The sequence below is a fragment of the Cyanistes caeruleus genome, chromosome 6 (genome assembly GCF_971803275.1).
Source record: "Cyanistes caeruleus chromosome 6, bCyaCae1.hap1.1, whole genome shotgun sequence".
In the NCBI taxonomy this organism is placed as follows: domain Eukaryota; kingdom Metazoa; phylum Chordata; class Aves; order Passeriformes; family Paridae; genus Cyanistes; species Cyanistes caeruleus.
Genome location: NC_141706.1, coordinates 37,450,629 through 37,476,715, shown reverse-complemented (window position 1 = coordinate 37,476,715; position 26,087 = coordinate 37,450,629). Strand labels below are relative to the sequence as shown.

Here is a 26,087-nt window from a genome sequence, read left to right as displayed (position 1 = left end):
CAGGGTAAAACATGCAGAAACCAGTATCTCTCCTTTTTCTTCATTTAAAAATATATTACATATTTTGTTATTCCTTATTTAAGATGCATAGTGACGCCACTGGAATACAGTGATACATTGTGGGATTTGTTTGTCTTCTGTCAACATAGAGTACAAATAATGTCATTATTAAAGCCATTGCATCACTATTTCTAAGGCACTTTGAAATGCAAAGCTTTGAGGCAAAGTACTCTCTTGCAATTGTTAGTTCCTTAAGAAAGGAAGCCACATCCATTGCGTGTTCCCTCACACTTGCAAAATACTTAACATGAGCTGTATCCATAGAGATTCACCATCTAGAAGACAGAATTTGCCAAAATTTTTCACCAAATAGAATAAGTGCAGCTGCCTTTTTCTTCCAGTGATTACTGTGTTAATAGTGAGGCATTCATTGGGAAATAATGAATTGCAATGGATTCTGCTGTATCCTTATGTGGAACTACACAATATGTTATAAGAACAGTAGTTTGTAAATCCTAATTGACAGAAGGAAAAGGATGTGGAGGGTTAAATGAAAGCATTTGTTGTTTTGTAGTGTTGTACAAGTCTGGAGGCCTAGTCCTGAAATCTTATCTTAAGCAAAACTCCCCTTGAGTATAGTAGGAGTTTAATCTGGGTACAGAATTCAGAACTGGGCTGTTTGATGTTGTTGCTGTTTACTGTGTGTTCATTAAATATATGGGTCTGTTTGAAAGACTTTGGTTCTCTGTCTCAAAGAAAAAGTTGGGCGTGAAATATGTTGTACAGTGTCTGTCATAAGAAGATAAGGCAGATGTTATTCTGTTGTGCTGTTTACTTCTGTCTCTTTTGTTTTCCTTTTTCTAGTACCCGTGATATCCAAAGATACAAAATTCTAAATATTTTGTCCCAAATTTACTAATCTTATCCAAAGCCAAAGGGCAATACTTTCCCAGAGGCACTAATTCATTGGCATATTACATTGATAATTACATTAACATTACATATTATTTTAAATAATACAGTTTTTCAGATGAGACAAGTCAGGCAATATTCATTCATTCAGACCCTCTGAATAAATTTCTTACAAAAATATAAACATGCTGAATCTTTCTCTATAACATTAGACAGATAATAGTGTCTCCTGAGAATGATTCAGCTTTTAATTTCAGGGTTGTTTCTGATTTGAAAGGTAAGATCCAGAAAGTATTGTCAGAATCATATGTATGAATGCACACTTCTGTGTGCAACTCCCATTACAACCTTACTGTTACTGCCTTTTCTGCACTGGTGCACACCAAAAGTATCCCTTTACGTTTCCTGTCCAAGACTGTACACCCTTCCTCTAGTGTAGCATTTTTAATTATTTGTACTACATCAGGAACATAATTTCCTTGGACCATTAGGGGAAAAGCATATTGGAGAAGTGTGTGATCAGAGAATTCAAGTAATTTTTCTTTTTTTCTTTTCTTTTCCCTTTTTTTTAAAACTTGTAGTCTGGAGGACAAGATCAAGAGAGGAAGAAATCAAAACGTAGAGGGGACTTGTACTCCATACAGACATCCTTGATTGTGGCTGCACTTAAAAAGATGCTTCCTATTGGATTGAATATGTGCACTCCTGGAGACCAAGAGCTCATCTCTTTGGCTAAGACTAGATACAGCCATGTAAGAGTGTGCTTTTAACAGTTTTTAATGCAAAATAAGCAGAACTTTCTAAACTGAATTTTGATCCATAGATATCTAAGTAGTCAATACTATTAAATACCTGTGTGTACTGTAAGCAATTATGGCTGATAATTATTGTGCTTTTTCTTTAAAAATATGTATATAGAGCTGCCATACTTTCCCTGTTATTTTCCATTTGTATACCATGTGCAGTTTTATATATTCATCTTCTTTTGCACCAAATACTGAACTACAATTAGGTAGCTTAAATTCAAAGTTTAACCCTTGTTTTATGATTAAAGAAAGCCTTTGCCCCTTCTGGTCTCTTACATATTTGAAAGCAAAAGAGATTAAATTTCAATATTGAAATATAAGCTGTTCTATGTTGTAAAAGTTCTTATGAAATAAATCATAATTTGAATTGAAAAAGATTTCTACCTTTCTACAGAGGGACACAGATGAGGAAGTCAAGGAACACTTACGCAACAACTTACATTTGCAGGAAAAGGTAATATAAAATATCTGTCTTATAGATGCCGATGTGCACTTTTAAAACACAGAAGGTGCAACCATTTTTTTTTTGTTGTGATACATTAAAAAAGATAATCCAAAAAGCTATTAGAAAGGTTTCCATCTTAACATAATTCTTCATGATTTTTCATTGCAATAAATGTCTTCTTTGTAACTTTGTTTGGTATATTTAAGTTTCCAGAAGACCTATAGACAGGGACAAGTGTGAAGAATAGAGATACTGGTAGTCTTAAAACTCTAATTACAAACAATTTGATCCAAGAAGAAAATAAAACTGAAACTCGACTACTTCAGCCTTTCTTCTTGAATTTAGCTTTCACTAATGATTAAATTAGGTATTTGTAAAAATATATACATTTTAAAGTGACTGTAATAAAAAATGAAAAGTTAGTGTCATCTTAGCACTTGTGGGTTTTTCAAGTACATTTATGTTCCTACAATTCATATGCCAAATGCGCTGTCAAAGGTAATACAGTATGGGATCCTCATCATTCTGTAAATTAAAAGTAATTTAGATCATTGCCTACAATGTTTGAACATGGTAAGAGTAACTTAGTTATCTGTCATGGAAGCTGACTGTGTATTTGTTATAGATTTTTGCTTGCATACGCTTAAATGGAGACAAGAAGTAATTTAATGTGGTTTTCCTATTTCTCTCTTGCAAAAAAAACCCAAAAAACCCCCACCAAATACCAAAAGCTTTGGATGTAAATCTTCACCTACTGAAATTCCAGCTGTCTTTTCCAGACTCCAAAAAACAGCTTTACACACTCAGGACAAAGGCTCTGAAAACTAAACTCAATCCCAGTACTAAATCTGCTTCATTATTTTTAATGGGGTTGAGTGGATGAAATAAGTTGCAAGGTACTTTATTTGGTTTAATGAAATAAAAATACAGAACCTTGCTTAAGAATTAAGTTCACTTGCCTAATAATAGATTGAATCAATGCCATTGTTTTGAGCAGCTAGCAAATGTTAATTTGGTCTGAAAGGGGACAGAAATTGGGAGCATTTATAACATTCTTTATTACACTCTTTATGGGAGTAGTAGTGGTGTTGATCAAATTCAGTGCCTTCATTCAACAGCTTACAAATGAAATATGTTGGGTTTCAGTCTGATGATCCAGCTGTGAAATGGCAGCTAAATCTGTACAAAGACATTTTAAAGAGTGAAGGACCTACTGACCCTGAGAAAAATGTGGAACGTGTGCAGAGGATATCAGCTGCTCTGTATCATCTGGAGCAGGTAAAAAGCCAAATGTCTATACTGTATTCATTTTAAAAATCCAAGATTTTTCCTTGCAGAGATTATTTCAGGTACAGTGACTGTCATCATTAAAGTGTCCAGATAAAACTTAGGGTTTTGTACATGTGTGCGTGCAAGTACTCATGCAAATACAGATGTGCATGTATGCAAAGTTTTGAGTGTAGTCTGTTGAAGTGCCTCCATTTAGCTGCAGGGAAAACTCAGGATATATTTCTGCAAAACTGCATGAACAGTCACAAGAATAGCACACAAATCATCTCTGTGCAGTAGCTGAAAACCATGTGATTTTAGGAAGAGGTGTTTGCTGCTGCACTTACTTTTAATATACTGAGTTTAGGCTGTCTCCTATTTCTGCATCATAGGATGCTGTAGAAACTGTTGAGTTGCTTGCCTGTTCATCCAAATGATGGAATTCAAATACAGAATGGCATTTGTACTCTTCCTACATAAAGTTAATCCATTCCATTCACAAATGATATAGCACAGAAATACATTCACATAAACTGAATATGCATTGTTAGAAACAGACAAAATAACATTTTCTGAAATTTACCAAGAAGTCCCGCACATGATATATTCTATCATTTTGAGCTTGTCTGAATAAACGGAGAGATTTCTATATAGAAGGTCTCCAATATTTTTCCTTATTAATAAAAAAAAATATAGCCCCAAAAGATAATTTTTCTCAGATGATGCAGAGCATTGGTAACATTTTCTACTTTGCTAACTAGCTAACCACTAGCTGAATAGAAAATTTTGGATGAAAGTTGAAAAGTTTTCATTGCATATACTAGATGCTCTTTTCCCATAGGTTGAACAACCACTGAGATCAAAAAAAGCTGTTTGGCACAAACTCCTGTCCAAACAACGCAAAAGGGCTGTTGTTGCATGTTTCAGAATGGCACCATTATACAACCTGCCAAGGTAAGTGGCTGGAAGGTTTATTTCTTCATAACTTTTGTTTGCATTGTGTACTGAGTGTAAATACTGCTTGCGTGTTTACCTACATGTTTGTTGGTTGTTAGGTGTATGTATTTTTAAGAGACAAGAATTTATTAGTCATCAGCTAATTTCTCATAGTAGCAAAATAGTCATCTCATGACAAATAATCTGAGTGGGAAAACACCGTAAGGATAACATGCTTCATTTTTGTCTGTTATTCTATATAGTTCCACAACTTACCTGTGAAAATCGTTCAGATGTTGCTGTTTCTGTCCATTTTTTGTCTCTGATTGGTTGCTCTTTTTACTCTATTCTCGTGTGGTTTTTTTATTTTCTTCTCTCTCTTTTTTTTTTCTTGTCTTTTTTTAATTTTGTATGGCTCGTCCTCTCCTTTTGCATGAACACTTCATGCTCTGTAGCTTGCCTGGGCCAATCTTAAGCTACTACATCAGAATGTTATATGAATTAAAGCGACTATTGGGGCAGAGCAGTGCAGAGAGCACTGCAGAATGTTATTTTACTCTTCTATGTTGCTCTGCTTCATATTCCAGTTGAATGTAGATAACACAAAGTCCAAGGTAAAATGCATCCTGTACCTGGATCCATCTACTTGCTTTAAGTAGAATATTAAGATCATATGGCACTGGAGTAACTTCCTTTACTCTTTTCTTAAAAATCTGAATTTTATTTAGATAGAGGTTAAGGACATCTTTAATTAAGTTTGCTTCTCACTTTCTGCAATTTTTCACTTTTTGTGTTTAATATTATTATTCAAAGATTTTTGGTGAAGTATTTAACTGAAGAGTTGAGTTGGATTTTTAAATGCTTTTATTAAAGCAAATTTACACACTTGGTGTAAAGGTCTTTAGCCAAAGCTCTCTAGCTGTGCCACTAACACACTGGAGGAACATTAGTTTTGCACAGGACAAATAAAAAGCCAGTTTATATCTTAAAAAGCACACAACCTTCCTTTACAAAAATGAGTAGTTCTAGATTATACTAACTTCTCCAAGTTCTCATGCTACCATCAGGCCTTCTTTAAACAGTATCAACTCTTCCATTTTCAAGAGCTGTGTTTGGCAAAGCAGGAGGAAGTGGTATGAAGAAATATCATTTCAGTACAACCTTTTTGTGAGCAAGTTTTTTTTTTTACAATCATATTCTGCCCTTGTAAGTTCTTAAAATGTTTAGAATAAATGCATGAGCACCCAAACGTTAAAAGGGCTCATCCTTTTTTTGTCTTACAAAACACCCACTTTTATTTTTTGTATTTGAGGTTGATGCAACATTTGACAAGAGGCAAAGTAGGTTATGAATCTTTAAATTATTTTTTTTTGTTTTCAATAAAATATGGAATATACCGTATTGAAATGTAATCTGTAAATACTTTTAAAATATTTTTGTGTTAAAAACTTTTCTTGAACTTTTTCTTCTCAAACTTTATGGTAGACTTTGTGGAGCAGTTTAATCCTAATTTGAATATGAATATGAGGTGAATCTACCCAGCTATTTCATTTTGTAGTTGCTAAAAATGAACTCTCATAAAACTGTTTTTGACAATTAATTGTGCTCTCTGCTCTTCACAACAGGCAAGAGTTAAAAAACAGATAGAACTTGAAATCCTAAAGTCATGAAACAGTTTGGGTTGGAATGGACCTTTAAATATCATCTGTTCCAACCCTGCTGCCATCAGCAAGCTTCTAGGTATATTGCTCAACTGATAGGTACAAACCAAAGTTTTAAAGTTCACTAGCTTATAGTCAGGGTTTTTTTTTTCCCCCCTAGATAAATCACAGGATTCTGACAGGAAAATAAGGCTATCACACTATTATAACAATCTCCATCATCTAAATTGACAGCATTGCTCAGACATGTCTGAACCCTAGGGAGATTATTTCAAGTGGGGTATGATTTATTCTAGGAACTATTTAAATCTCTTTGATCCAGAGTTTAAAATACAGCTCTCTATCTTGTCTATTTCCTCATCTTAGTAGCAACTTTGTGTTGGGAGTGTTAGTTCTAACTTTGATGCTAGAATTAATTAATTTAAAGGGCAGTAAACAAATATTATGTTAGGAACCTTTCATTTATCCTAGAAAAGATAAATCTTCATTAAATATTAAGCTTACTATTTTGAAAATTTTCCAGATATTTTGATGGCTTTCAGTATAGTTTAATTTTAAACTCAGACCTTAAGGTAATTCTCTGCAAAACTCTTTCTAATGTCTATCAGCTTTTAGGAATTTCAGTAAGATATTTCAGAAATGGACATATTCATTGATATGAAGGTGTTCGTTAAATCACAAAAAAATTACTTGAATTTCTATCATAAAAAGTCCAAGAACTCCCTTTGATGAAAAATGCCTGAGATACAAAACAAATAGCTATATTTTTTTAAAAATTGCATTTTTCAAAGAATCAAACATCAGTTACATTAGGAAGTACTAATACTTCATCTTCTGTGTTTATTGAATGTTCATGGCTTTGAAAAAGTGTCTTATGTGATAAGTGTTTTCTCTGAGATGTGTCTATTTATGTTTGATGTTTTAAGGAAATTAATTTGAAAAAACTTTGTCTTATTGTCTGTCATCTGTGTATGCACATAGATACAGCAAAGTTGTACATGGCAATTTTTCAAACACGGTTTACGAATACATTCTTTCTGACTACTTTATTGAATTTAACCTGTGCCTTTCTTCAATGAAAACCTATATGCTTTTCTTCAGACACAAAATTAGCAATTTCTTCCTGAGCACCTTTCAACGTGTTTGGCTGGAAAAAGTACATGAAAAAACTCAGTATGACAGGCTTATACTCAAGTTAACGGTAATGTAACTTGTGGAGAGCCTCTTGCTTATGCGCCCACTTCTTCCTTCCCAGCCATGATTTGATATTATCATAAAAACATGGATTTGTACAATTTTCAGAGGGGATTCTGATTGGTCAGTTTTTGAAATTTGATAATAAAACAGCACCAGTGTCAGCAAGTGAGACTAAAGTGTTGACTCAATAGCTATTTCATTATAAAATACTGATTTGTGTAAACAGTGTATCTAAAAGGTATTTAATGGTGTATATGCAGCACATTTTTATTGCTTTTTTGGATAAAAAGTAAATGAAAGTAATTTCAAAAGGATAAAAGTAAATGAAAAGGCTGCATGAACAGCCTTTCTAACCTCATGTAGTGTAGCTCAGAAAAAGATTTTCCCCCAAAATAATGTAAAGATGGAATTATTTTGCCATCATTATGTGTAGTCTTATTGCCATGACTTTTATTTTCTGTGGAAAGTTAAATTAATGAATATTATACAGTAGCAATTAATATGACTTAGTGTTTTCTAAAACTGGTCATTATGTTATAGAACAGGTTTTGTATATTTCTAGTGCAAGTTCTTTGAGGACATGCTAATACTGCCCCAATTTGGAACTGGGACACAAGAAGCTGAGGCTAGGCTTCTTTCTGTGGAAGAAGGCAATGACTGTCTGTAGATATTATGCTAGAAAGCACTTGATAATTACTTTAGTGTTGATGGCCAGTGTCTGCTGTCTTGATGTCCTAAATCTAGCAATTTTGATTCACGCCTTGTGGATGTAAACCCCACTCGCTCATTCTCAGTCTGTTCAAGTGTGTGTTTTTCTCATGCTTCCATTAAGGTATCAGTCCTGCAGTTTCGTGTATAATGTATTTGAGGCCTTTTTTAGTCTTCAAAATAAAAAAATAATGTATAAATATGTGTATAAAACCAGTAAGAATGTTCAAAAGTACCTGCAGATTTGTCACTGAATGTTAGTTATGTTTTGCATTTAGCTTTCACTGACCAATCAGAGGATCAGAATTGTACAAATATGTATCCTTACTAACCATTAACCATCTGAGCTGTTATACTCTGTTCCGTTACCCCTCTTGATCTCACTTTCACAACCCCCCCCAGGCACCGTTCTATTAACCTCTTCCTCAATGGCTATCAGAACTTTTGGATAGAAACAGAGGAATATTCATTTGAGGAGAAACTAGTTCAGGATTTGGCTGTAAGTACTGACATAACTGGGCATATATTTCAATGCCCACTTCAGTGTGTATTCTATGTATCTATTATAAACTATATTTAATTTTTGTGTACTGTATGCATAAAGTTATAAAATATTAATCCTTATGCTTCAGAGCATAAGGTCATTTTCTGCTGTAGTCAAAAAGACATTTATCCTGTGATGCGCACTGAAGTGCATTAAGGGGATTTAAGCCTTCAGATGAGCTATGCAATACTCATTCTTGGGAAGACAAATGAATCAGATGAACAGTCAGACTATTTTTGTCATTATGGTAATTTCTGTTTGTATATATCATTTACTGGGTTTTTTTTTAAGCTTTACACTGTTGATCCTTTTCCCTTTTAATTTTTTTTATGCATAATTAATTTTAACATTTTCAGCTTTGATACAAATTAATTTTGCTGTTTTCCTTTTTGATGCACCATAAGGAGAAGTAAATATATGCAGCCATATTCAGCAAAAATGTAGTTTACCTGTGTACTTGACAAAAGTGATTGGTAAACTTCAGGATTTTGGTAGTGAACATTGATTCAGAATGCCTACTGCTCTTTCTCTTCCCTCTATGTGGTTAGCTTGTCAAATATCCTCCAAGGAATTTATCTCCACAGTCTCCAAACACCATGAAAGTTAATATGCAGCTTTATGGACCACATGCAGATGCATCTGCAAGTGCCTCAGTGCTAACAAAAGCAGCCATGTTGTGCTTGTTAAAGACTCATTATATCTGATACCATAGAGATGTGGGGTTGGAAGAGACTGTAGAGATCATCTAGTTCCAACCCCCCTGCCATGGGCAGGGACATTCTTCACGTGCTCTGGACAATTACGTGGTCAGTCTTTGTTTGAATTTGTTGTTTCTTGTAAAAGTAAAGAATGAGGCCATTAAGCAAAGCAGTATCTGCAATTCTTTCAGATTTCCTACAGAAGTAAATTAAACTTCTGTAATTACAATTATTACTGTAATTGCAATAAACCTACAATAACCAGAACCACTGCAAAGGTGTTTCTGCAAAGCACAAGCAAGGTAAGGGTAATATACTAATCTTTGGCCAGTTCTGACTATATTATATTTTTAACTGCCAAAAAATGTTTGAAGTTTACAATAATGAACATTAATTGAAACTAAGGTTACTTAGAAATGATATATGAAAATATTGTATCAAACACTAGTCTGAATACTATGTGTATAATGATGTTATTAAAAATTATTACAGTATTATACTATGAAATAATTGAGCTAGAATTTCCTTTCAATTCAGGCCAACTGGAGATGCATGATTTCTCTTGAATAAGGCTTCCCCAAAATTTCCCAGTCTTGTTCTCAATACCTTGCAAATGAGAATTTTTTAAGTTACAAAAACATGAATAAAAATCATGTACTCTTATCTCTTTAGAGTCATACAGGCATATAATGTTGCAGGTTATGCTGTAAACCCCTGAATAAGATTAACACAGGCAGTTAATACAAATTGGATAGAATAAAATTACTGAAATCCTTTCCTAAGCTTAATTACTGAATTTTTTTCTTACTTATGAAACTTAACTTTTATATTCTAAATCTTGAGACAGACATCTCCAAAAAAAGATGAAGAGGAAGAAGAAGAGACTGAGAAAAACCATCCTGATCCACTCCATCAGATTATCCTCTATTTTAGTCGCAGTGCTCTTACAGAGAGAAGGTAAAAGAGCTGTGTGGAAAAGCACATTGAGTAAAAGCACACAGTAACTGAATTTTAGTAACATTAACAAAGTGATTTAACACAAGTGTAGTTCATTATTGTACGTGGTGAATACCTTTTTCTCTCTCAGTTTCATTAGTGTTTGTATTTAAACTCAGTATAACCTTTACACTGAGATAAGTATTGACTATTTTTGACATTTTAAAAGCTTGGTAAATACCCAATGCAGAAATGATTGAGCATGACTTCTCATAGAAACACTAATTCTACAGGAATTGCAGGTTTTATCAGAGTACCTTGCCCTGGTCTCTCCTGGTAATAGATATGTGGTTTTGATTTTGGTATTCATCACATTTTACTCTAAGTCAGAAAAGGTTTTGTTGATGTTTACAAATATCATTGCCAGTTTCTGTTTTGACTTTAGGTTGTTGATTAAAATGATTAGAATTAGATTTTTATGAGTACTCCAGAGTTTCATATACAGAAAAACTGTATGACTAATAAAATCTTACCATCTGACAGTTATAATTATTTTGATTTATAGCTCCATATTGCTTTCCTGCACCTTCAAAAGCCAATGATGACCCAACATGACTAAATTGAATGCACAAACATAGCTTTCAATTGTTTTAGTAAAACCTTGGAGACTTGGATTTAGATAAGAGAAGTCATTCATGACACAATTTTCAAGTGTAATAGCTTTCCAAGTAGACTACTTTAATAAAATACCCTTAATAAAAAAGGGCGTATGACATCTTCATATTACTGTATCTTAAAATAATTTAACATATTTTTTACTCTTCACAGCAATCTAGAACATGATCCTCTATATATTGCCTATTCTGCCATGATGGCAAAAGTAAGTATTTAATTTCAAGCTCCATCCCTCACTGCATTTAGGTACTTCCCATTAACTTTAGATGCTTCTTAAATCTTTTCTTTCTGTTTCTTACATGGAGTGCTTGATCCTAGTATCTGTATTTTTAATGAAGCAAATGCTGTTCAGAGTTTTATATATATGCATGAGAAATTTCCTATGTTAAAACAATTTTATAAAATTCCAGTAGGTGCAGTCCTGTTCCTTTCACTTGGCACTTTTTTTGCATATGATTAACTCATGAGCAGTTTAAACCCTTTAGTTATCTTTATTCTTTGGGTAATTATTTTTGAGTTAATACTTGAAGTCTGTCACAGTCAGTTTTTGCAACACATTGATTACAGCTGACTCATGATGAGAGCTTGACTGTGAAGAGAAATATGGAAATAGAGATATGGCACAAGACTATATAGCCGCAATTACAGGGTGTGTATGTAGTTGGATGAATACCCTGAAATACTCATACGTTAGGGAATATCAGCTTCTTAGTGTGGATGAACACAAACATTTACAATTACAGGTTTTTAAAAGCTTCTTACTACCTTTTGTAATTGCTTTTAAAAAATTATTTGGCCATTTTTGTAGAAATACTATAGCAAAAATAGTCATTATGTTTCATAATAAGCAAGATCTTCTGGTTTCTGTTTTTAACGTAAAAAGAGCTGTCAGGAAGAAGAAGAGGGTGATGAAGAAAAAGAAAAGACATTTGAGGTGAGAGTTTAAACAACATTTTTTTTTCTCATAATCTAATGTGGAAGTATTTTAAATATGTCCGCTAGAATAAATGCAAAAATAGCATAACACATTTTGTGTTGAACACAGTGAGCTGATTTACTAGGTTATTCATATGAAAGAAAGATGGGGTATTTTGAAGCTTTGGAATCAAACAACCCATGGATTTTGGAGACAGATGGTCTTCAACAACTTCAGATTTCTCATCTTCCTATTTTTCCTGGATCCATTCCAATCTGTAGTCTGTTCTCATTTTTGTTCCCAAACCCAGGAGAAAGAAATGGAAAAACAGAGAACTCTCTATCAGCAAGCTCGCTTACATGATCGTGGAGCTGCTGAGATGGTCCTTCAGATGATTAGTGCAAGCAAAGGTAATGCTCTGTGATATCTTTAAAATTTACATGGGTGTGTTATACCATGAAACTTATCATGTACATATCATATACAGCTTCTGAATGACAGTTAATGAGGCAAAACAAATGTCAGTGAAAACTGCACTAACTAAAAGTTCCGGACTGCATTTCTGATTGAAGAGTTCATAACTGCAAGTTTTAAGAAGTGTGTCCTTGTTTTGACAGGTCATACAGGACCCATGGTTGTTGAAACACTGAAACTTGGTATTGCTATTCTAAATGGTGGAAACACCATAGTTCAACAGGTAAGGCTTTTCTAACTACTGTGAGTCTTGCTTGCATAAATGAGGCAAGTAATTTTGTGAATTTTAGTGTCCTGTTGTTTAAATTAGTGCACTTAATTTTAAGCCAAACAGTGAAGAAACATCAGTGTATTTTTGGTGCAAGAGCAATTGTATTATTTTTTGCCAGTGAGTTGCATTTCACAGAACTAATTCAAAAACTTTAATTAATATAATTTTAATGTCATGAATTATAAGGGTACTTACTTATTTTACTATTTTATTTTGGTTTATAAATATTAATTAATAATTATAATATATTGTTAACATTGTATTTTTTCCCTTCAAAAATATACAACGTTTAGAAAATGCTAGACTACCTAAAGGAGAAAAAGGATGCTGGATTTTTTCAAAGCCTCTCTGGCTTGATGCAGTCCTGCAGGTAAAACCATAAATTGCATTATTACAAGTTCCATTTTATTCATGTTGGTGGCTTATTCCTCAGTGCAGATGGATGTGTGAGGTTTGAATTACAGGAGTCACAGGTTGTAGAACTCTTGTGGGAAAGTTTTGTGAATCACAGGAATAGCCTGTTAATCTTTTTGAGTATTCTTCCAAAGGAGAAAGTAAAGCAAAAGACTGCACATGCCTTTGAAGGTTTAGTTTGAAGAGGCAGAAAAGTAAAAGATAATGGCTCTTTTACTGATCCTAGATTCCTCAAGGTTTTTGTCTGGTGGGTTCTGAGGATGGAGGAAAGCCGCCACTAAGGGAGAGACAGGCCACTGGAGCTTTACTAAGCTGTCAGTTTCTGCACATTTCTGGCAAGTTGCATAATCTCTGTCTCTTCTGAATCCTCTGCATAGGTATCAGGTTTGTTAGAGCTGGCATGTGACCAGTGAGACAGTAGTAGTCCATTCCCTTGAAAAAACAGCTCAAATCAGTTTAGGTAAAGGACTCCCATACAGAAGATGGAAACTTGCTGGTGTTTTTGATTACTCTTACAGTAGACAATCTTTTTCTCTGAACCAGAAGGGTTCTGAAAGAGGAGACTGGAAATTAGAAGTATAGCAGCTGTATGAATAGAGGATGAAATGTGGAAGGAATGCATTGCAGAAATTATTGTTGAATAGTTGCAGCCTAATTAAATAATATCTGCCTTGGATTTTTTTCATTTATGTAAAACACTTTAGCAGAGATTTGCTCAGACAGGCCCTGCTGTGATATTGTTACCAATTGTGTATATGTATTATTCAGGACTTCATTAAAAGAGATATTGATAAAACTTGAACATGGTAAGAGAATGAAAATTATTCTTTAAGAAATGCTTTCAGTTTTAATGCTGTCACTAGATTGAGTAAGTGACTGCACTGCTATTTAACTGAACTAAAATTAGATAATGATAGAATTATATTGGATGGCTTGAACTAAAGTATTCCAACTGCATAGTGAGAAGAATCATGATTTGCTATTCCATGTGCTGAGCTATGCCAAGTTAACAAAATAAAATTCAGATGTCAGTGTTTTTTGACCCTGGAAAATATGGAACCTCTGATTACATTTCTGTTTTCTGCATAAAGATTCAGGAATTCCATACATCTTCTGAATAACATAACCATGAATAATATATGCAAAAAACAATATAATAAAAGTAATAGTGACAACTTAGTGGAAAACAGTCTGAGAAAGAAACAGCAGCAGATTGTCCTTTTGGTGGTACTATCTTTTTGGTGTTCTTTTAAACATAAAAAGTAGTATTTCAGGCTCCTTTCCCACTCCTCATTTGTACATGAAACTGTGAATTACATTATCAGGAGTGAAGTTAGGTAAGTGGTGAGGCTTGACCTGAGACTCATTTCTTCTCAGAGTTGGACACCGGACCCTTAGTTTCATCCAAAACTCATTAACTTAATACGAATATTAAATAAAATATGAGGCAATGCATGTTGTAGTGGGTCAAGAACAGTTGTTGAAGGCCTCTAAAAATTATGTAGAAGAAAATTATTTTCCATTGGTTACTATAGTAATTTTTCATGTTTCTGTTATTTTTCTTTTTGTTTAAATTTAAGTGTTCTTGACTTGAATGCCTTTGAGAGACAGAATAAAGCAGAAGGCCTGGGAATGGTTACTGAAGAAGGAACTCGTAAGTAGAATGAAATTGATTCCACCAGTGCTTCAAACATTATTTGTGCTCCCTTCTTTAACTAGAACTGTTATTTACTGTGGCTTGAGGTTTCTATTGTTAAATTTGTTATAAGTAATTCTAGGCTCTGGGTTCTGAATATGCTCTTTTTTTTTTTACAATATCTTTAACAATAACTTTTAAGAAAAATATTGTAACTTCCAATATTCTTATCTTGTATTCTTGTTATTTTTCTTTGATCCACAGTCATCGTTCGTGAGCGTGGTATGTTTGGGTTTACAGTTTTTGATACTATTGTTGCAAAAGTGTGTTGCAAATACACAGAGAAATCTCTCATTGCATCTTCTCAGATATCTTTAGGTTTAGCTTTATGGTCTGCAGCAGGTTGTGTGTTTAGCTTAAATAAAGAGTTTGATGCTTATAACAGAAGTGTCACTCATATTTAAGGCATGATTTTAGTTATGACTAACAATTTACTTATTAGATATATATCCCGTTGCCTTTTTTTTTTCAAATTAGTGTTGTTTTTTTAACCATGGATGCATTGGAGTGCTAAATACTTGGCTCTGCTTTTTCTGTCTCAGTTTTTCTTTTCATTATTATCAGTCCGTTTCTTTTAAATTGCTTTAACGCTTTCAAATACTGGTTCTTTTATTAAAATTCCAGTTTAAAAGGTTACTGTAAGATTATATGTTCTGCATAACTAATCATAACAATTGTCACATAATCATTGTATTTATATATTTTAAAGGTGAAAAAGTCTTGCAGCATGATGAATTTACTCGAGATCTATTTAGATTTTTGCAACTTCTCTGTGAAGGGCATAACAATGGTAAGAGAACTTAATTAATTTTGTAGAAAATTAGTGGTGAATCTGTTCCTAAACAGAGTGCAACGATTTGGTGTTTAGTATATTACTAGTAGAGCCTGGTCTAAGTTACCTAGAAAACAATTCCTCAGTTATATATTTACATTGAGATTTAAAGTTCAATTTCTACCACATAAGCATCTGTATCCAACAAGACATTAAAAAGAAGGCATTCCCCACAAAAATAGAAAAATAATGTTGTATTTTTTCCCCTTTATATATTAACCAAGCACAAATCACTTCTTATTTCAGATTTTCAAAATTACTTACGTACTCAGATGGGCAACACCACAACAGTGAATATTATCATTAGTACTGTTGACTATCTCTTGCGTCTTCAGGTGAGTAAAAAACAAACAAAAATGGAGTAAAACATATTTGCCTTTCCTTCACTTCTGTGGATTCACATTTTATTGGAATCAAATGTAAAAATTCTCTCTAAAAGGATACCTAAAATTAAGAATTTTTATTTATTTCTTTTTTTCCTTTGAAAACAGATGATATTTCAGAATTCTGTGTGAAATTAGATGTTTGATAATGGATTTCATTGCTCACTTCTGAAGAGAGTGAAAAATGAGAAATATTCCATATATGCAAAATTTCATTTGAATTGCTCATTCAAGTTTTTGTGATACAAATGCAGGCAGTAAATACTGGATAGAGAATTCAAAACTAGAAAATGTAACACTGTTTTTTTCTTAGGAATCCATCAGTGACTTCTATTGGTACTATTCAGGAAAGGATGTAATTGATGAATCAGGACAACGTAACTTTTCTAAGGCTTTGGCTGTCACCAAACAAATATTCAATTCTCTTACAGAATATATCCAGGTAAACAGAATGTATTTCTCAAGGTACTAACAGAGAAGTTCTATGCTCACACAGCATGATCATATTCTTTCAAAAATTTCTAAATGCTTTGCACTTTTTTTTTTTTTTTTTTTTTGATTTTGATAAAGTTACATGGAATCACTGGACCAGTGTAAAGTGAAAACTAAAACACACAAACAGCGATGTATTTAACAGGATACAATTTGGTATTTATGCACTAGATAGCCAGAGGTCTTGGAAAACCTTCTCATGTAGCTTCATGGCTGCCTGAAACTTCTTTTTGATTTATTTGTTTTGGTTTATTTGACATAAATTTGTTTTTCTTATTGTTTTAAGGGCCCTTGCATAGGTAATCAACAGAGTCTGGCTCATAGCAGGCTGTGGGATGCAGTTGTTGGCTTTCTTCATGTGTTTGCCAATATGCAAATGAAACTTTCACAGGTATTTTCAATGTCAATTGTCACTGTGCACTCACCTTTACTAAAACCAAACTTGACATTTACAGCTCAGTTATACCTTTCTGATAATGACGGTGGCAGTTTTCCCCCTTCCTCCCTGTTGCCAAAACCGGAGGATCTGTCAGAGCAGAAGCACCATTAAAAGCATGGCTCCCATGCTGAAGACAAGCAGGCCAAGAGAAAAGATGAGAAACATCCAAACAGGGAGGGAGTGTGACATTTGGTCAACTTATCCAGTTAATTAATCAAAGACACTGAGCATGGTGGCACAGGCAGTGTTCATGTCTCTGTACAAAGCACAGTGGAGTCTCACTCCACAGTGCCAGGATTCTGTGTTCTTCTGTGACTTCTGCTTAACGTATCCATGCAGCCAAGCTCTGCACTGAATTTACTCTGTAACAGTAAATTCCTTTCTTATTCAGTGTCTCTGATATCCTCTGACTTACAAGATTTCTTCCCACCCTATAGAAATAAATCAGAATTTTGAGAATGGTATTTATGGCCTTAATGTCAAACACAGATCTATGTTAGACTTATCATGTTCTGTAATGAAACCAAACAGTTCCAGTCCTCTTTGAGTGGTAATGCATTATGCTATTAAATATTGCCAGTGAAATGAAAAAGGATGGATTCTTTCTGAGACAGATACTTTCAGATCTGTGTAGCAACCAAGTTTTTTTTGTTTCTGCTGTCCCTTACCCGCACTTTGGTACTCCTTAATGCTTTGGGTTAACTTTATAGTGTCAATACCTCTACTGTAGTAAGTTGCACGTTGTATTAGACTTCTGATAGCAATCATAATAAAATGACAATCAAATATTGCTGAATAATGTGAATGAAATTTAGCTGATCATCTTTAATACCATTTTTCTATAAATTTATTTAATTTTCCATATAAATAAAAATTAAAAACAATCCTACAGTCTTTTTTTTTTTTTTTTTTTTTTTTTTAGGACTCTGCTCAGATTGAATTGCTTAAGGAGCTTCTAGATCTACTAAAGGATATGGTAGTGATGCTCCTGTCACTGCTTGAAGGTTGGACCTGCTTTTCTTTATGGTCAAATATTATTATCTCACCTTCCTAGTGTAAAGCGCAATTATTTCGTTCATCTTTCTAAACTGCTTTTTAATTGCTATTATGTAATTTTGTGGGGAAAATACATTCTTCTTATTTATTTAAGAATTATTCTGGAATATACATAGTCATGAAATAGAGGACTGCTAGAGAAGAGCATGTTGTAAGAAAAAAAGGCTAATATTTAAGAACATTTTTGTTCTGTTTTCAGCACAAATATGAAATGTCATTATTTAAAATGTAGCTGTCAAATAACTTTCTGTTATAACACACTACTTAGGTAATGTTGTAAATGGAACTATTGGAAAACAAATGGTGGACACGCTTGTAGAATCATCTAGCAATGTTGAAATGATTTTGAAGTTCTTTGACATGTTCCTGAAGTTAAAAGATCTGACCAATTCAGATGCCTTCAAAGAGTATGATCCAGATGGTAAAGGAATCATTTCCAAGAAAGAATTTCAGAAATCAATGGAGGCTCAAAAACAATACATACAGTCAGAGATTGAATTCCTGCTGTCCTGTACAGAAGCTGATGAAAACGACATGTTTAATTATGTTGACTTCGTGGAAAGATTCCACGAACCAGCCAAAGACATTGGATTTAATGTAGTAGTATTGCTAACAAACCTTTCAGAACACATGCCTAATGATCCACGCCTTCAGAGCTTACTTGAGCCTGCAGAAAGTGTTCTTAATTACTTTGAACCATACCTCGGGCGTATTGAAATAATGGGTGGGGCCAAGAAAATAGAAAGAGTTTACTTTGAAATCAGTGAATCCAGTAGAATGCAGTGGGAGAAGCCACAGGTGAAAGAATCTAAAAGACAGTTCATATTTGATGTTGTAAATGAAGGTGGAGAGCAAGAAAAAATGGAACTCTTTGTGAATTTTTGTGAGGACACAATTTTTGAAATGCAGTTAGCATCCCAGATCTCTGAAACAGATTCATCTGAGAGGCCCGAGGAGGAGGAAGAGGCAGAGCCTGCTTATGTAGTGGATATTGGAGATGATGAGGAAGAAGCAAAGTCCCTGGAACCTGCTTCAGCTTTTGCAGTGGCCTGTGTTGCAGTAAAGAAGAATGTTGCCAACTTTTTTAAAATGGTCACTGTGAAGAACCTTAGGAAACAATACAGGAAAGTTAAAAAGATGACAGTAAAAGAGATGGTGAAAGTATTTTTCTCCTTTTTCTGGATATTATTTGTAGGGACATTCCAAATGTTCTTTTCTATAGTGTGGGGAGTATTCCAGATTCTTTGGAGCACTGTATTTGGGGGTGGCCTGGTTGAAGGAGCCAAAAACATAAAAGTTACAAAAATACTAGGGGATATGCCTGATCCAACACAGTTTGGAATCCACGATGATGTTATGGAAGCAGAAAAAGCTGAAGGTGTTGAGCATGGCATAAGAGCTGAACTTGGGGAATTTGTGAAGAGTGAAAAGGGAGAAGCTGACATAATTGCAGACATTTTTGGCATTCCTACAAAGAAAGAAGGATCAAAACATGGTCATGATGCTGGACTTGGAGATATTTCAGAAATCCTTGGTACTGAGATCCAGACGCCATTGGAAAATACAGTTCATAAGAAAAAAAGATTACAGGTAAATTGAAGAGATTTTCAATTTCTTTTAAGATGATATTAATAATGATAATTACAATACCTACTAATAAACTACTGAATGCTAATAACAGATAATTTTATATTTAACTGATTAATATATATTATCAGTAAGAACCTACTTGATAATCTCTACACATTCAAAAACCAACAGGAAATTTTGTCACAGAAAAATTCAGCCCAGTGTTTAGATTTCAGTGCAGTAAATTGTTATTGTTCATTTGGACTTTATTTAAAACATAAACTGCAAGTGAATTTCTGGTCACAGTTTTTGCTTTAAATGATTTATGGCTTGTTTATTCTGCATGCCCTATATTTTCACAGTATACCTCAAGTAGTTTTGCAACATATTATGTCCATAAAAATGCCTTATCATTAACATTTTTTTTCTATATGCTTTGCATGCAATACAGTATCCTTTATTTCCTAATATTTGAAATATATTTGCCTGAATTTATTGTTAGTTTAATTTTTATCATGTAATTATTCTTTACTGTTTTTCCAGTTTATAAACAATATATTTTGTCCCACTCAGCTAGACTAAAGAGAATATTTTTATGTATAAAATGTAGGTGGAACTAAATGTCAAAACCAAAATTTATTTATCATATTTGGAAGGCATTATGTTTCACTTTACTCCTCAGGTCTAATTTTCTACTTATTATTCAAAAATATCTTTTCTTCCATCGTTGACTCACCTCAGGATACTCTTTCCAGATATTTTCAAGATAAATCTAAACTGTGCAAGTTCTTAGTGCATTATTTTCTCTTAATTTGTATGTTTTTCTCCAGATTTTGGTTCTTGCTTAAACTGAACTAAATCTTTTGCATTTGTTTTTCTTGTTTGTTTATTAAATAATTTTTATGTGTGGACTTAAAAATTACAGTATACTAAAATCCTGTCTCATTTAGCATAAATACAGTGTGGTATTTAAAAATAACTATTTTAATGCAAGAATCTTGGGAGATATAAGTAAACACTTTAGAATTTTCTTCCATAGTTAAAGTAAATATTTTCATTCAAATCCGAATAAACACTTTGATTTATTCTTCGCTTTACTTTGATTTATACAATTCTCACAGATGTGTTTGATATTAATGAAAATGCTCCATAATTTTTGCAGATAGTTTGAGTCTCTAATGTGAAGTCAGTTATGTAACCTATCCAGCTTTTACCTTTAATATGTTATCTAGTGAAACTTAACAAAGCAAAGTTTGCACTAATTCTGTATTACAGGAATTGCTGTTCATTTGACACTGTGTATATAAATGCCTTGCATAATCTAGTTAGAGGACTGGATAAAAGAAGAAGTGGAGCTCAAGGCAGAAACAGCAGTGTACGAATCAAAAAATCCCTTCAGGACATCACTGAGTATTTCTTAGGCATCTGCAATGATAAAACTCACACAATTGGGTAGAAATAGAAAATCAGGTCTATATACTGGAAAAGTGTACTGATAAGGTCAGTGATATTTACATATAGCCAGGGAAACTGCAAAGCAACCTGTAGAATCATATATGATGAAGCCTTTTAGAACTTTGCTTTTACTGCACGGTTCTACAGGAATTTGTGCTGAGAGTTGTGTGGGTTCACAAATTAGAAAAGAAAAGTAGTAGTGACATAACAGTTTGCTGATCAATCTAATTAGTGGTAGCAATAAAATCAAGAGCTAACTCTGAAGTTGCCTTAAAATAGCAGATAAAAATCAGTGAATTGATGAATACAGGAGGAAAAGTTATAATTTTACCTGTAAAACGCTTCATTTCCATCTCATTGTTACTGTTCAAGTATGAAATCTTGGGAATATAATTGAGTTGTACAACAATATCAGTTCAATGACAATGTCAATCAGGCAAACTGAAATTTTGAATTGTTGAGAAAGGAAGAGAGAAAACTCCCATATTATTATGCTCCATGAACCTTAATTTACCTGTGTCTTAAAGACCAGGCTCCCTCATTTCAAAAAGAGTGTGATAAAACTGGAAAAGATTCAGTGAAGATCAATGAGCTGTTAAAACCTGATATGGAACAAATCTTGTCTACGGAATTAAGGCTCTTCAGTCTGGAAAAGTGAAAATTGAGAGAGCAAATATGGATAAGATGGATAGGGATTTATTCATTCTTCTACCACCCTACCCCGCAGAAGAACCAGGCACCATCAATATGGTCTCTCAATTACCCTCCACCAGCTTGCGATCCTAGGGGAGACTGTGAAAGAGTTAAACCTGCATCAATTGCTGGGCAGGGTTCCACAGATAATATGTGAGATACACAAGGCAAGATCAACTTAATAAATTCTTTCCTATATCCTTTTCCTATGTACTTATGAGAAAAAGGCATCTAGATGAGTGGTGGCAGAAACTTTAGATAACTATATATATGTATTAACCAGAAATGCAGGACCGCTAGATGACTTCTGTCTAAGCATTTCAAGAGAATGCAGAAGAGGATTAAGAATTAAGAGGTTTTTTGGGAATGGAAACAAATTTAAGCAATTTAGATTTCTTTGTGAGTCTAGGACATCAGGGCCTGTACCTCTTGGACTTTGACTGAAGCTTAGATATTCAAACTGCATTTGAAATGAGTTGACTTTGATCTTATAACATCAAGCCTAAAGGTGTTTGATATCCAGGCCCCAGGTTCTTTGCTGCAGTTAGCCAACTGTAAAATTGTGTATTGGTTTTTCCTTATCTCAAGGGAAAGCTGTAAACACATACTAAAGAGGGTTGTGTGGTGTGCCAGTAAAGGTTTAATGAACCATCAGCCCAGCTAAGATAAATATCTTGAAGAAAACATTGTGTAAGTTGAAGTTGTCTTAAGTATTTTGTCTGTTTTCAGTTGCTTTACTTGATCATGGCCAAGTAATTGGGTTTTGTAATACCTTGTAGTTACATAGATATTTTTCAGATTTTTGATGATGACGTTCGTATATTGTTTCTTCTTTCAATCAGTAACTCCACTGAGTTTTTGTGGGTGACTTCAGTATCAGGACATGATTTGGATGTAGCTACCTTCATTCTCAGCTGGTCACATAATTTGCCTGATCACTGTGTATAATTCAGTTGTTCAGTCAACTGGACTAGTTAGAGTATTGATAATACTACACTGAAAAAGACTATCAGAAAAATTTCTGCCTTTTTCACTGTTAAAATATAGCCTGAGGTCCCTATCTTTAAAAATCAAACACTTTAAAAGAGCAAAGGGTTAAAAAAATATTATTAATAATTTTATTTGTTTCTTAGAAGATGGTAACTAAAGTTACCAGAATTTTATTTGAATGGATCAATTTTGACGGTTAAAATAATTTTTGCAGATATCTGAAATTGCAAAAGAAGCTGGAACACAAAGGAAAACAGAAGCTGAGAAAGCTGAGTAAGTTAATTTTACAAGATTCCTGCTTAACTCTTTGGTAGTTCCTAATGCTAAATAATTTGGCCAGGTATAATGCAAGAAATGCTCAGGATTCAAAGAGCTTTATGTACACTTTGTCTCATCACTATTTTGAAAATACACTAAGGGGTGCATACTAAGTATTTTGTGAATATATAAGATGACAGGCCATTTCACTAAGCAACAAAATGGCAATCTGATTTTTGTGACCCTTAACAATTATGCATATATAGACCTGTGGCCATTGTCTTTTTGAAAATTCACATAAAAATATGCATAATTTCCCTCAAAAATGAGCACCAGTCTTCAAAGACCTCTGCAACTTATCATTACTGCTTTCTGCTTTCCCTACTACTCACTACAATTTTCATGCTAACAATATTGAATCATTAAAACCCAAGATTTAAGTAACCCAACCATTTTTACTTATAACTGTATTATCAGTTCTTGAGTTGTGAGGCAGCAGATACATTCCTTTGTCTGGTCATCCTATATGTAACTGCCTAAACAGCACTTAAAATACTTACTGTGCCTTAGCAGCATCCTACTATTAAGGAGCATCCTCTCTGCCTGGACCTGCAGCCACATTGTAGTAACAGATTAAAATATTTGTAGACAGACAAAACGTGTCCCAGGGATTTTTACAGACTCAAAAGGTATACAAAATTTTCTTTCTCTTATTTTTTTTTTCCTATTTTGTTTTATGTTTAAAATATTTACTTCAGAGTAATTTATCTTTCTCCTATTATCTTCCAAAGTTAATTTTTTAATTGTGCCATCAGGGTCAATACTTTAGGACCATCATATTGATGCCTCAACATTATGTTACACATATGGAAATGCAGCTTTTTTTTCTTTTCTTTTTTGTTAGTTACTAAATTCCTCTTTTGCTACATATAGTATAAAAACTGAATTTCAAAGGTAAACTTTATGAATTCAAATTCATTCAAAATGAATGCATTTACATTTGGCTAGATATTTTTGTTTAGTTAACTTTTCTTCTAGCATGGAAGATGGTGAGAAACAAGATAAAGCAAAGGAAGTACAATCTGAGCAGCTAGAAGAGGGAAAAATGAAGAAAAAGAAGAGAAGGCATGGACAAAAAATTGAGAAACCAGAGGCTGTTATGGCTAATTTCTTCAAGGCTTTGGAAATTTATCAAACAAAGATGCTTGTAAGTTTGTCTTGAATTCTTTAGTCATTGAATTATAGAGAACAGAACAGAACAGAACAGAACAGAACAGAACAGAACAGAATAGAATAGAATAGAATAGAATAGAATAGAATAGAATAGAATAGAATAGAATAGAATAGAATAGAATAGAATAGAATAGAATAGAATAGAATAGAATGTTTTTTTAATATTTAAGGGAGAAATGTAATCGTAAGGGGAAATTTGGCATGAGTGTTCAGATGATTGGCTGTAGTCAATCTCCTGTGATTTTATAATACTTCGTAGAGTTATATAACTAAGTGTTTCTGTGTGTAATTTCTAACTGGAGAGATTAGCTTCTTGAGCTCCTTTTTAGGAGCTCCCTATTTTCCATAATCTAATTTCTAGAATCTTTGCTTTTTATTTTTATTTGTTCTTAAAACCATGAAATGGTTGAAATCTCTGAAAACTTTCAAGTAATTTTTTTCCAGTATTCTAACATATCTTCCCACACTTTTTTCTGTTTCAGTCTTCTCTGACTTAAAATTTTAAGGCCATTATTTTTAATTCCATTTATCATAAAAAGGGGAAATAGGCTACTGAGAAATGCCCTTGGTTATTATAACTGGTGTATAAAGGCAACACAATCATGTATTTACTGTTTTAAAAATCTTGCTATCTATTTTTTCTTATATTGATATTACTCACAGGTTTTAATTACTTTGTTTTTTTTACTTTCAGCACTACTTGGCAAGAAATTTTTACAACTTAAGGTTTCTTGCTCTATTTGTTGCATTTGCCATCAATTTTATTCTTCTGTTTTACAAGGTAAGGTTATGCGTTTTTCTTTAAATATTTTTGTTAGTACCAGATGATACAATAATTTAATGTTTGTAACTATTCTGTTTTTATTTTACTCAAGCTGAATGAAAAGAGATTTATTTAATTTCTCCTTTATTGTTGAGTTTCTAGGCACTTTTTAATTTAATCACATAAGTCTTTTATTGTTTGGACTGTTAATCTTGTTCTGGGAAAATTGAAATCTACTAAAATAACGCAAATATCAAAGCTTTTGAATGATTTTTCTTTCATTTATTCTCAAGATATTAAGAGATTTTATTTAATCTGGTTATTCTCAGTTACTTCTTTTTTTTATAGTAGGCTACAGTTCTTGTTTAGCTCACTGATGAAGAAGGCTATACATTCACACTTTAAACCTAATAATCTTAGAGGTTCACCTCTGCTGGATAAATCCTTTTCTCCCCATTCTCTTCTGCTTTTCTTTGAGTCTGGTGGGTGACAACCCATTCTGTTGCAGAGCAAGACAAAAGTTTGTGTCTATCAGTGCAGGTCCATCTGTCATACATAGCAAAGGGTCAGTGGGAGTCAGACAGGACTGAACAGGAGTTCAGCTGTCAGATAAAGCTGTCAAAGAAGTGCCCCTGGGGATTTTATTTTAAAGGGCAGATTTTTAAAGTCACTGGAAGAATTTAGGGCAGTATGTCAGCTGATGAAATACTATATATAATTTGTAAGTTCTAAGTTGAGTCATGAAATAAAAAGTTATGAACAGTGTACAAGTCAGTTACAGGAAAATTTTACTTCTCTTTAAACTCAAGTAATCAGGAACTATGTAGATTGCAAAAAAACCCTAATTCAGTCATAATACATAACCCTGTCATTCCTCTCTTCTTCCAAGAAATTGTTCTTGAATGTTTTCATTAGTTTTGCCACAGCATTCTTAGGGAGATTTGTAAACTGCCTGTATTTGCTTTTTCCAGATTTTCTTTTCAGTGACATGACATGATGTGGAGACTTCTGCTGTGCAAATGAAGAATGTTTAAAGCTAATGATCTATCATCTTCCTTTGAGCAAGCTTTGCAAATATCATGTATTTATCATTAGAGTAAAGGGAAAGGTTTTAAATTTATTTTATTTTCAATGTGCTTAAATTTTTCTCAGGTGACAGAAGAGCCACTTGATGAAGTAGAGGAAGACTCTAATCTCTGGAACTCCTTTGCTGAAGAGGAAGAGGAGGAGGGCATGGTGTTTTTTGTTTTAGAAGAAAGTACTGGCTACATGGCGCCTGCTCTCAGAGCACTGGCAGTTATTCATACTGTCATCTCCTTTGTCTGTGTGATTGGATACTACTGCTTAAAGGCCAGTTCTTAGTCTT

The 26,087-nt window shown here is 33.4% G+C and overlaps 1 protein-coding gene across 2 annotated transcripts in view; it reads left to right on the top strand.

Moving 5' to 3' along the window:
• RYR3 (ryanodine receptor 3) overlaps positions 1–26,087 on the top strand; it is a 197,146-nt gene that overhangs the window by 156,552 nt on the left and 14,507 nt on the right. For both annotated transcript variants that reach the window (XM_086892711.1, XM_086892710.1), the window contains exons 71-93: positions 1,494–1,664; positions 2,113–2,172; positions 3,310–3,441; positions 4,274–4,386; positions 8,337–8,433; positions 10,024–10,133; positions 10,941–10,992; positions 11,671–11,721; positions 12,014–12,113; positions 12,321–12,400; positions 12,742–12,818; positions 14,443–14,516; positions 14,763–14,780; positions 15,268–15,348; positions 15,637–15,725; positions 16,087–16,215; positions 16,552–16,656; positions 17,627–17,708; positions 18,029–19,350; positions 22,682–22,740; positions 23,764–23,932; positions 24,653–24,739; positions 25,874–26,071. In XM_086892711.1, coding sequence (XP_086748837.1) covers positions 1,494–1,664; positions 2,113–2,172; positions 3,310–3,441; positions 4,274–4,386; positions 8,337–8,433; positions 10,024–10,133; positions 10,941–10,992; positions 11,671–11,721; positions 12,014–12,113; positions 12,321–12,400; positions 12,742–12,818; positions 14,443–14,516; positions 14,763–14,780; positions 15,268–15,348; positions 15,637–15,725; positions 16,087–16,215; positions 16,552–16,656; positions 17,627–17,708; positions 18,029–19,350; positions 22,682–22,740; positions 23,764–23,932; positions 24,653–24,739; positions 25,874–26,071 — 3,456 coding nt within the window. The remainder of the gene's footprint in view (positions 1–1,493; positions 1,665–2,112; positions 2,173–3,309; positions 3,442–4,273; positions 4,387–8,336; positions 8,434–10,023; positions 10,134–10,940; positions 10,993–11,670; positions 11,722–12,013; positions 12,114–12,320; positions 12,401–12,741; positions 12,819–14,442; positions 14,517–14,762; positions 14,781–15,267; positions 15,349–15,636; positions 15,726–16,086; positions 16,216–16,551; positions 16,657–17,626; positions 17,709–18,028; positions 19,351–22,681; positions 22,741–23,763; positions 23,933–24,652; positions 24,740–25,873; positions 26,072–26,087) is intronic.